The sequence below is a fragment of the Dreissena polymorpha genome, chromosome 3 (genome assembly GCF_020536995.1).
Source record: "Dreissena polymorpha isolate Duluth1 chromosome 3, UMN_Dpol_1.0, whole genome shotgun sequence".
Taxonomy (NCBI): Eukaryota; Metazoa; Mollusca; class Bivalvia; order Myida; family Dreissenidae; genus Dreissena; species Dreissena polymorpha.
The window spans coordinates 17,164,792-17,176,936 of record NC_068357.1 but is presented as its reverse complement, the minus strand read 5'-3'; the positions used below and the strand labels follow the sequence as shown (position 1 = coordinate 17,176,936).

At 33.4% G+C, this 12,145-nt stretch overlaps 1 protein-coding gene across 11 annotated transcripts in view; it reads left to right on the top strand.

The window, feature by feature from the left end:
- Positions 1 to 11,931, top strand: part of LOC127873113 (WD repeat-containing protein 64-like) — a 61,124-nt gene extending 49,193 nt beyond the window's left edge. For 5 of the 11 annotated variants that reach the window (XM_052416753.1, XM_052416752.1, XM_052416754.1 and 2 more), the window contains one exon: positions 9,840 to 11,931. In XM_052416753.1, coding sequence (XP_052272713.1) covers positions 9,840 to 9,968 — 129 coding nt within the window. In that variant the 3' untranslated portion in view covers positions 9,969 to 11,931. Of the gene's footprint in view, positions 1 to 7,416; positions 7,445 to 9,839 lie in introns of those variants that run through there. The other 6 variants (XM_052416755.1, XM_052416758.1, XR_008045979.1 and 3 more) reach the window with 5 other exon arrangements.
- The last annotated feature ends 214 nt before the right edge of the window (positions 11,932 to 12,145 follow it).

Sequence of the window (12,145 nt, the reverse complement as noted above, 5' to 3'; positions counted from 1 at the left end):
AAAATGAGAGCTATACTACTCGCCCTGGCGTCGCCGTCAGGGTCGCCGTTGGTTAAAGTTTTTTATAAAGTCAAATAACTTTAACACTATCAAAGATAATTAACTCAAACTTGGAATAATTCTTTATAACAACAAGACAATTGTGTATGTCAAGTTTCATAACTCTGTCAGCATTATTTTTAGAGTAATGCCCCTTTTTATTGAAAATTTTGTTAAGTATTGTGTTTTGGTCCATTTTACTCCTAAAGTGTAATAGCTATTGCTTTAAGACTTGGAACACTCGCTAACTATCATAAGGGGACTGTACAGGACAAGTTGCATAACTCTGGTTGGCATTTTGACAGAATTATGGCCCTTTTTTGACTAAGTAACTTTGAATATTTTGTTAAATTTTGTGTTTAGATGCACTTTACTTCTAAAGTATCAAGGCTATTGCTTTCAAACTTCAAATACTTTCTTACTATCATGAGGGTTCTGTACCTGGCAAGGTGAATTTGACCTTGACCTTTCAATGACCTTGAATCTCAAGGTCAAATAAATAAATTTTGCTTAAATTGCCATAACTCCTTTATTTAGGATCAGATTTGATTCATACTTTGACAAAACAATGCTTACCTGACATACCACAATGGACTCCTACCAAACCATCTGCCAGGCCCCACCCCAGAATCCCCCCCCTCAATTTTTTTTTTTTTTTCCTTTTTTTTATGCCCCCGGTAGCAGTTGAACTGTCCGTCAGTCTGTGCATCCATCCGAAAACTTTAACATTGGCCATAACTTTTGCAATATTGAAGATAGCAACTTGATATTTGGATGTGTATCTCATAGAGCTGCACATTTTTAGTGGTGAAAGGTCAAGGTCAAAGGTAAAATTATATATGGCGTCTGTCAGTCCGTCCGAAAACTTTAACATTGAAGATAGCAACTTGATATTTGGCATGCATGCGTATCTCATGGAGCTGCACATTTTTAGTGGTGATAGGTCAAGGTCATCGTTCAAGGTCAAAGGTCAAATTTTGCGATATTGAAGATAGCAACTTGATATTTGGCATGCATGCGTATCTCATGGAGCTGCACATTATGAGTGGTGAAAGGTCAAGGTCATCCTTTAAGGTCAAAGATATTGCTTCAAAGCGGCGCAGTAGGGGGCATTGTGTTTCACAAACACAGCTCTTACAACACTTAAACATTTACCTGACATACCACAATGGACTCCACCCAAATCATCCCCCAGCCCTCACACCAGAATCCCCCCCCCCATTGATTTTTTTTATATTTTTAGCTCATCTATTTTTTTGAAAAAAAATTATGAGCTATTGTCATCACCTTGGCGTCGGCGTCCGGTTAAGTTTTGCGTTTAGGTCCACTTTTCTCAGAAAGTATTAATGCTATTGCATTCAAACTTGGTACACTTACTTACTATCATGAGGGGACTGGGCAGGCAAAGTTAGATAACTCTGGCGTGCATTTTGACAGAATTATAAGCCCTTTTTATACTTAGAAAATTGAAACTTTTGGTTAAGTTTTGTGTTTAGGTCCATTTTATTCCTTAAGTATCAAAGCTATTGCTTTCATACTTGCAACACTTGCTAACTATCATAAGGGGACTGTGCAGGCAAAGTTATGTAACTCTGACTGGCATTTTGACAGAATTATGTGCCCTTTTTATATTTAGAAAATTGAAAATTTGGTTAAGGTTTGTGTTTAGGTCCACTTTATTCCTAAAGTATCAAAGCTATTGCTTTCATACTTGCAACACTTATTAACTATCATAAGGGGACTGTGCAGGCAAAGTTATTTAACTCTGACTGGCATTTGGACAGAATTATGGGCCCTTTATACTTAGAAAATTGAAAACTTGGTTAAGTTTTGTGTTTTGGTCAACTTTACCCCTAAACTATCATAGATATTGCTTTCATACTAGGAACACTCGCAAACTATCATAAGGGGACAGTAAAAGGACAAGTTGCATAACTCTGGTTGTCATTTTTACGGAATTATGGCCCTTTTTTGACTTAGTAACTTTGAATATATGGTTAAATTTTGTGTTTCGATCCACTTTACTTCTAAAGTATCAAGGCTATTGCTTTCAAAGTTCAAATACTTTCATGCTATCATGAGGTTACTGTACCTGGCAAGTTGAATTTTACCTTGACCTTTGAATGACCTTGACTTTCAAGGTCAAATAATTAAATTTTGCTAAAATTGCCATAACTCTTTATTTATGATTGGATTTGATTGATACTTTGACAAAACTACTCTTACCTGACATACCACAATAGACTCCACCCAAACCATCCCCCGTGCCCTCCCCCCCCCCCCCCTCCCGGAATCCCCCCCCCCCCCCTATGTTTTTTTTTTTTTTTAAGATCATCTCACAAATGACCACCGCACCCTCACACTATACCCCCCCCCCACCCCACCCCACCCCAAATTCTTTTTTTGAAACGCTTAAAAAACACAAATATTTATTTTTATTATTTTATTTTTGAAATACCGTCCAACCATCGCACCCAAGAATCTCCTCCCCCCCACTCCCACTAATTTTTTTTTTTTTATGATCATCTCACAAATGACCACCACACCCTAAAAAAAAAAAAATTATATTTTTTTCGGCATTTTTTGGAAGATAATGTTATAAATGTCCACACCCCCACACTATACACCCCTCTTCATTCCACCCCTCCCTCCTTTGTGATTGAAATTGAGAGTCCCTTCACCTTTAAAAAGTAAATAGATGAGCGGTCTGCACCCGCAAGGCGGTGCTCTTGTTTCCTTTTTTTATGGAGGGCATATAGTCGCCGCTTCGTCTGTCGGTGCGTGTGTCCGTCCGTGCACAATTTTTGTCCGGGCTATTTCTCAGCAATTAATGACCGGAATTCAATTAAACTTTATGGGAAGAGGACATGTGCACATTATCAGCCGGTTATGGTCAGATGATTTTTCACAGAGTTATGGCCCTTTGAAATTTTCTATAAACTGTACATCGAGGGTTTGGCGCAAAACTATTGTAACTCAGATTTTTAGAATTTACAGGAGATCGAAAAAGACATCCTTGTTTCCCTAATTTTCACTTCTTGATAAAAACCAGGCTAAATCTTGTAGTAAATAACTGTATTTAAACATTACAGTTATCAATTTGTTTAGATATTGATTCATTTAAATGTATTTGATGAATATCAAGATACAATAATGTTGCGTTAAAATTTATTCCTTTTTAGCCAATATATTTTGTTGCAAAACTATTGTATCAGAAGATACATTACTTTTGCACTTGGTTTTTATCTACATTTGATGGTTTTGCAATATCCAAGAAACATTGTAACTAAAGGAAAAGTTTTAATGGACATGTCCTTTTTTTTATAACCTTAATTTTATGATGTTATCTTTCAATGACATTAAATTAAGTATACTTCAATGGACGGTTGGTTTCATTTCAACTGTAGAAAACGCAAACCATGACTGACCAGGTACTTACAACTGACTAGACTGGTAACTTACAAAATAACACAGGTGTCCATTATCAGGGTACTGGAATCTCAAGCAAAAATATATTTAACTTCAATCAACAGTTTATTGAACTGAAATAATGTAAACAATATAAGGATAGAACATGTTTCATGTTACTAACCAGGGGTCACTTTCACAAAGCCTTCACTCTTATGATAAAACTAGAACTAGGAAATGGCAGTCATCAGAAGTACATGTACATGTAACTAAAATAGTAAGGAATAACTGAGCCTTGCTGTGCGAAAACCAACCTTTGGTGTTTGCGACCAGCATGAATCCAGATGAGCCTGCGCATCCGCTCAATCACACCAGGATCCATGCTGTTAACTTTCAGACCTTTTAAGTGTTGCAGAAGCTTTAAGTATATAAAACAGCATGGATCCTGATGAGACTGCACCGATGCACAGGCTCATCTTGATCCATGTTGGTCGCAAACGCCAAAGGTTGATTTTCCCACAGCATGTCTCAAATTTACAAGTACTTATAAGCATTTGAGGGGACTGAACTCTAGATTGTCCAAGGCAAATAAAATATTATAAAGTTTAAAATTATTATTTCAAAACTAAGTGAATGACTATATTTCACAGAAACAAATTAAACTGGTAAGCTTGATGTATTCATATCAAAAGGAATTCTATACCATTTGTCATAAAGTAACCCTTTTTGCCATAGTTTATAACATTTACTTTATCTTTGAAACAAGTACCAGCAAACATAATTGCATCAGTCTGTGGTGCAGTCCAAGTTTGAATCCAGCTTGAAACTCTTTTTTTTTCTTTTGCTCTTTTTTTGTCTAAGGATGTTTGAATTTACGTATCTATTATGCAAACAAGCTGGATAATCCTATATAATGAAGGACATTAGATCAATAACATTATTTCATGAAATCATGAGCTTTGTACATAGAGTATATTTGTTTTATAAGAGAGGAAGATACAATTTATGTCATCAAGTGAGCACCAGATGCAATATTTTCATGAGGGGCGAAGTCTGGTGCACATGAGATGAAACTAATTTAAAGTTTCCGTCAAAATACACAATTTTTCTTTTATTTTATGCTATTTGCTTGACAACAGTAAGCATACAATGAATGAGTGTATTACAATAATGTTATCATTGATACAATGTCACATAACAGTTGCAAGTGAAAATGTACACTAAAGTCTTGACATGGCAGTTATCTTTAATATTTACAAAAGTAGATTTACCTTAAGTAATGTCAAATTGAAATATGTTATTTCCTTTATCTTATTTTTTTAATTTAGCAAAGATTTGTTTTATTTCCATTGTATGCCATTATACTAAAATGCAATTGACTTTGTTATAATCAAACTATGTATATAGAGTACAATACAGTCATTTCATTGCAAAACTTGTGAAATAATTAGCAATTGATATGTAATTAAAAGTCTGCATTATGCAATTAAAACATTTATTGTCATAATTACACACTATTCCTATATTATAATGTTTAGGTTCATAACTTCATTATAAACAAACAAAACAAAAATCCAAAACATTAATATGGTCCTTAATGTTTACATCCAAACATTAATCTATCAGTAATTTTTTGGTAATTGCATCAGATTTAACTCATGACCCCGACCAGCATAATCGTAATGATAAAACACCTACGGTGTAAATTTCAACATCCTAAATGTTATTTATCATAGTCAGCAATACCATACGTTGACTGATGTACCTGTGTAAACTCAAACATCCTAAATGTTATTTATCATAGTCAGATGTACCTGTGTAAACTCAAACATCCTAAATGTTATTTATCATAGTCAGAAATACCATACCTTGACTAGGTAATGTACTAGTATAAATTCAAACATCCTAAATGTTATTTATCATAGAAAGATATACCATACCTTTACTAATGTACCCTTGTAAATTCAAACGTTCTAAATTGTATTTATCATAGTCATAAAAACCATACCTTAACTAATGTACCCTTGTAAATTCTAGCATCCGAAATGTAAACAACATTCATGATTTATCATTATGTTTGCCTAAATATTTATTTAATTTGCTCATTTAAAAGCATGTGATAAAAAAGTCATATAGTGCAATTCTTGTCCGGGCTATTTCTCCCCAACTTCTGACTGGAATACAATCAAGCTTTATGGGAAGCTTAACTACCTTGAGGAGATGCGCATGTTATTTGTGGGTTCTGGTAAGATGATTTATTTAGAGAGTTATGGCCCTTTGAAATTTTTATGTTGCTAAACTATCCATCCTATTATTTTGTCCAAAGTTATGCCCTTCAAGGCGTTTCCTTTTATCTGAATATGTAGTGCAATATTGTGACAAAAAAACACTTTGGGGAGCATCACCCGTCTCCCACGGTTTCTTGTTTTCTTCTTATATTTGAAATATCATCTTATAAATGACCACACACCCACATTACTCCCCCTCTCCACACCCCCCCCCCCCCCCACACACACACAAAGAATTTTTTTTGAAACACGGTAAAAAAACACTAATATTTATTTTTATGATTTTATTTTTGAAAGACCGTCCAACCATCACACCCAAGCTATTGCTATCAAACTTGAAATATAATCTTATTAGTTTGTTTTATGTCTTAACAAATGTTCAATAGATTGTTGAAAATATACTTGAACTCAGGATCGTCTATAATGTACCACTTCTTTAAAACATAAGCGATCAATATGTTTCAATTATGGCCCTCTTCCAGTTAGAATATGACTATATTACCTTGACCTTATTGAATATGAACACTTTCCTCTTTATACTGTCAAGCACTCGAAGAAAAGTCAAGCGTGCTGTCTTCTGACAGCTCTTGTCTAAATATTGAATTAATTATACACTCTGATACGTTGTAAGTAATTAATTACAAATTTGGTGCAAAACAAATAATGTACTAACTTTCATATATCAAGATAGCACAAGAGGCCCAATGACTATAAAATTACTCGTTCTCATACCCAAAAGTTAATTGGGGGCCAAAAAAACAAAAAGTTATATTATTAGGGCTCACAAATTTTTGCCTTGTAGTAATCCCCCTATATGTAGGCCACTCAGTCCTTCTGCCCATCAAAATTTAAATAAAGGCTCTGAAGGAGTGTATAAGGTAATTGCATTGTCCGTGGGTAGATGGGTGGTTGTGTGATTGTTTCCAACTGTGCGATTTTGTTTCCTCTACCATGCTCCTCTGTGAAAGGTCAAAGTCACAATTGAAGGTTACAAGTCAATCATTTTTGTTTAGGCTTTGTAACTTTACATGTGTGGAGCAATTATTTTGGGGCATATGTAACAGCCTTATTAGTGTCTATCTTTCATAACTTTAAAAGCATTTTAGCTATAAAATTGAAACTAATTAGGTTTTATTAAAGAGAAGGGAAGTGAACAAGAAACTTTGCATGGTACTTCATAATTATGTCATGGTTTAGTTTTGACTCACTCATTCTTAAACATATTGAGATTATAATATCTCATACATAGATACCTTACGTACTTTGACCAGTCATACATAGATACCTTACGTACTTTGACCAGTCATACATAGATACCTTACGTACTTTGACCAGTCTTTGGAAGGCTTAGGGGTTGGATGGGAGATGTGCATTTAGCCATCTTCATGATTACAATTATGAAATAACAACATTAGCTGGTCGCTACGCAACCAACTAAAAACAGAGCTATGGAAACGAAACTTCATACATAGATATCTTAATATCAAGACATTGCTTTGGATTTCACATGGCTTTTGTGGGGTCAATACCACCATTACTATAAATAGAAAATACGGAATTTATGAATTAAAGTAACTAATTCAATTTATCTTAATAATAGATTTCTTATATTGAGACCTAAACATGACAAATGATGAGCAAGAGTTTGTTTTTACTACAATTATTTCATTTTGTGTTTCAGGAAGACAATATTGGATAAACATGTAACAATGATGCTTGTATGATTGCTTGAGTTTCTGCTTGTTTCTGCTGTCTAACCCCTGTGAAAATAGAATATCTGTTGGATGTAGGTGCTGTTGCAGCTAAAATTATATGAGACTTGCTCTATAAAACATGGAGCCTAATGCATGTGTGTAAATTGTCGACCCAGATAAGCCTATGTGACTGCTGTTGTTATACTGCTGTTGAGCACATTAAACTCTTTCAGTGCTGGAACCGAATTTTAAAGGCCTTTGCAAACAGTTTGGATCAATATCAGAAGCCAAAAAACTTGGCGTCTGATCTTGATCCAAACTGTTTGCTATTCTGATAGTATTCTTTGAAAAAAATCGAAGAAAATGCTAATTTTAGAATTCAGCAAACAACATTTTAGCAGACGACAAATTTCCCAGCATGCAAAGGGTTAATGAGCTATGGGTAACTAGAAGCACTACCGGTCCCAAAAGTGTAATGCTGTACATTGTTACTCTGGTTCCAATAACCAGAACTGCCCCCCCCCCCCCATCTTGAATGTTCCCAGATCACAAATTAAACAATATGGTGGATAGGTTCAAAGATTAGACCAATTAACTCAGTACAGATTTATTGACATATGTTTTCATGCAGATTATTTACTATATTGTGAGTATTTAAGACCGAGTTTTGGACTATTTCAAAGGGGATGCATGTCTTTTCATCATTATTGAGCCTCTTATGGGATATATGCCCCTCCCCCCTCCCGCTTCTAATGTACTGGTAGGTGATATATTGTTTGGATAATACACAGAGCCAAAAAGTTGATGCTGAAGCAATACAAATAAATATTGCTGTGTTTGCTTTTTTGCTAAATAATTGAAGGATGCAGATAATGATGACTTCAAGAAGATAATTGAAATCATGCAATTCATTCTGTATTAATGTTTTGTCTACTCTAACCCAAAAGCATTATTTTACAACAAAATCTCTAATAAAATGTGTATATTTTAGTTATTGTTAGGATATGAAAGATGTAATCTCACTTTGATCTGAATATTTCTTTAAGACTAGACAGTGTGGTGATTTTTAACCAGGTTTTCCAAAGGAAAAAACTGGTTATTAGATTGGCGAATGCGGGCGGGCTGGCTGGCTGGCTGGCGGGCGGGCTGGCGGGCGGGCGGAACAAGCTTGTCAGGGCCATAACTATGTCGTTCATTGTCAGATTTTAAAATCATTTGGCACATTTGTTCACCATCATTGGACGGTGTGTCGCGCGAAATAATTACGTCGATATCTCAAAGGTCAAGGTAACACTTTGAGTTCAAAGGTCAAAAATGGCCATAAATGAGCTTGTTCTGGCCATAACTATGTCATTCATTGTGAGATTTTAAAATCATTTGGCACATTTGTTCACCATCATGGGACGGTGTGTCGCACAAAAGAATCACGTCAATATCTCCAATGTCAAGGTCGCCACGACTAAAAATAGATTTTTTTTTAAAACAAACTTACAAAGGGGGCTAATTTTGTTTGTTCATTTCAAAAGTTCAGTTTGAGTTTTCTCCCATTTTTCAGATTTTTTTTTCACAATGAAAACCTGGTTTTGTGACAATTTTGTCCCTTGTTGATATTTCACATGAATATTACCAGCAATATGTATATTTATCACATGCTATACCCTGTTTCCCATGTAATACAACCAATACATATTATTTTTTTTTTACACATGTGTAATACAAGATTTTAAGCGTTTAAATTGGCTTAGTTTTCGTTTATTGACCAATCGCATATTGTTATTTTGCTGAAATGACATTGCAACGTCAAATGACGTCACGAAAAAAAGTAAACAACATTCGGGATTTATCATAATGTTTGCGTAAATATTTATTTAATTTGCTCATTTAAAAGCATGTGATAAAAAAGATCTGACACTTGTTGTCATATCATACCATATTTTATTAAACTCGTCCAGGAAATTCGTTAGTAAGCTCGCCAAAGGCTCGCTTGCTAACTAAATTCCTGAACTCGTTTAATAAAATATGGTATGATATGACAACTCGTGCCAGATCCTATATATATTATAGAGATTGTTCATTAAATAAAATGATATTTTGATAAAAAATGGAAACTGCTTTTTATATTCATTGACATGTTATATTTATCGGTGAAAAGGCATACCATTTTGTGTTTGGCATTATTTTGGAGAAAAAAACATGCTTTTATTATAGAGAATAAGTAAAAAAAAGTACAGTGTTCAAATTGTTATGTTTCATGTAAAATTCTTATTATTCTTCAGTGGAATAAAATTTTGCACAAATATTTTTTTGAAGCGACACTTAACTAAAGAGAATATTAAGTTTTTTTTAACACACCATCAACATAGAAATAAGTTACACGTTAATACTAATTATATATTCATATTTATTACAGGTATCACCTAGAAGGCAATCTGTGTTTCAAAAGGGGGGCTCAACACGACGTGAATCTGTCATGAGCATCAGAACTGCAGCGTCAGTATTGCCTCCCATTACCACTGCGTCATCTTTAACACAGAAATAATGATTATGTTAGCCTGAGCATAGATATAAGTCTTGCTCTGGGAAAATTGTGCAGAATGCATGTGTGTAAAGTGTGGTCACATATTAGCCTGTGCAGTCTGCACAGGCTAATCAGGGAAAACACTTTCAGATTTTAATGGTATTTTCGTTTAAAGGAGGTATCGTTTTAGGGAAAATTCACTTATAGCGGAAAGTGTTGTTCCTAATTAGCCTGTGCGGACTGCACAGGCTAATTGGCGTTGACACTTTGTGCACATGCATGAAGCTTGTTTTTCGCAGAGTGAGGCTCATACATTAATAAGGCTATAGGTATACTCAGGCAAGATAATGTTTAATGAATAAGGCTATAGGTATTCTCAAGCAAGATAATGTTTAATGAATAAGGCTATAGGTATTCTCAAGCAAGATAATGTTTAATGAATAAGGCTATAGGTATTCTCAAGCAAGATAATGTTTAAGGAATAAGGCTATAGGTATTCTCAAGCAAGATAATATTTAATAAATAAGGCAATAGGTATTCTCAAGCAATATAATGTTTAATGAATAAGGCTATAGGTATTCTCATATACATGAACATGACTATAGGTATTCTCAAACAAGATAATGTATAAATAATGCTTAGTTTGTATAGGGTATCTTAAATGAAATATCGTTTAATAATCCTGATGATGTACTGAATACTTTTTACCTTGATAATAGCATAGTTAAAGTTATAAGAAGCATAATAATGTTTAAATTATGCTAAAGATAAAACAATATCATACTTCAAGACATGTAAATGATACTTATGTTACATTAAAAGACATGTAAATGATGTTATACTAAAAGACATGTTAATTGTACTGATTTTATACTGAATGACATGTAAATGATACTGGTGTTATACTAAAAGAAATGTTAATTTTATTGATGATGTACTTAAAGACATGTAGATGATACTGATAATAAAATGACTGCTTTTAAGACTGATGCTTCTTATATATTTAAAGAAATTGTTATTTTGAAAATCATATAAATAATATTGTTTTGTGTTGTACTTATTAAGATAAATTTTATGAGAGTTTTTTAATGAACTTGGTAAGTATAATTTATAATACCGGTGCGGTATTGTATATCTAATACTGTTTATGATATACTAGAAGCTGATATTATATATATCAAATCGATTTAAATATTACTAATATCAGCTTGCTCTGAAAATAAACCATGTACCTGTATACATGTTATCATTTATCAAAAACCTGGCCTTGGGAAAACAGAGATTCATGCAAATATGTAAAGCGTCGTCACAGTTTAGCCTGTGCGGATTGGGACGACACTTTTCACTTAGACTGGACTTTCCTTTAGAAAAGACTTTATCAAAACAAAAAATTTCATAAAAAAGGAAAGTGTTTTCCCTTATCAGCCTATGCTGATTGCACAGGCTTATCTGGGATGACACTTGAAGAACATACATTTAACTCTGTTATATGAGAGCTAATATCATATTTAGCTTGCTATTAAATTTGATGACCACTCTCCAATATTTTGGGCATTTACTTCAAATAAATCAATAAATTTAAAGTTTATTCATATTTGTTTATTATGATTGCTTGGTTTTTGGATGCTTTCAAGTGAAACATATGATAGATAATAAAATAGATTTATTGAATATGTTTTGCAAGTGCAACTAAAACTTTTGCACAAAGAACAAGTTTTCATATTCTGATATTGCATATTTTGAATGTATATCATTTGTAATGCGTAATTATTTTATTCATGTATATAAATTGTGTGCATTTGTTGTTTTTGACATTTTTTAGAAAACGCATACCAGTATTTTTTTACTAACTTATTAATATATTTATAATCCAATTTATGTTATACTAACATACAGAGACTGTGATATGTTTATTTGTTGTTTACAAAATGTGAAAATCTGTATTTATATTTAACATGTGCTGTTTGTTTTAGGTAATGATGACCACTACATTTTTATGTCAAGAGTTAATAAATATTATTTGAGAAAAAATACTTTTTAGTTGTTCGCTCTTTTGTTCTCAACAGTTAGCGAAGATCTCTCCTTTGCAGGGGTGATAACCACGCTATATTTTAAGGTTAAGTTTGTGTATACATGTACATTCACAGTTCTCAATTTATAAAACTTTGAACACGAGTTCACCAATAACTACAGATATA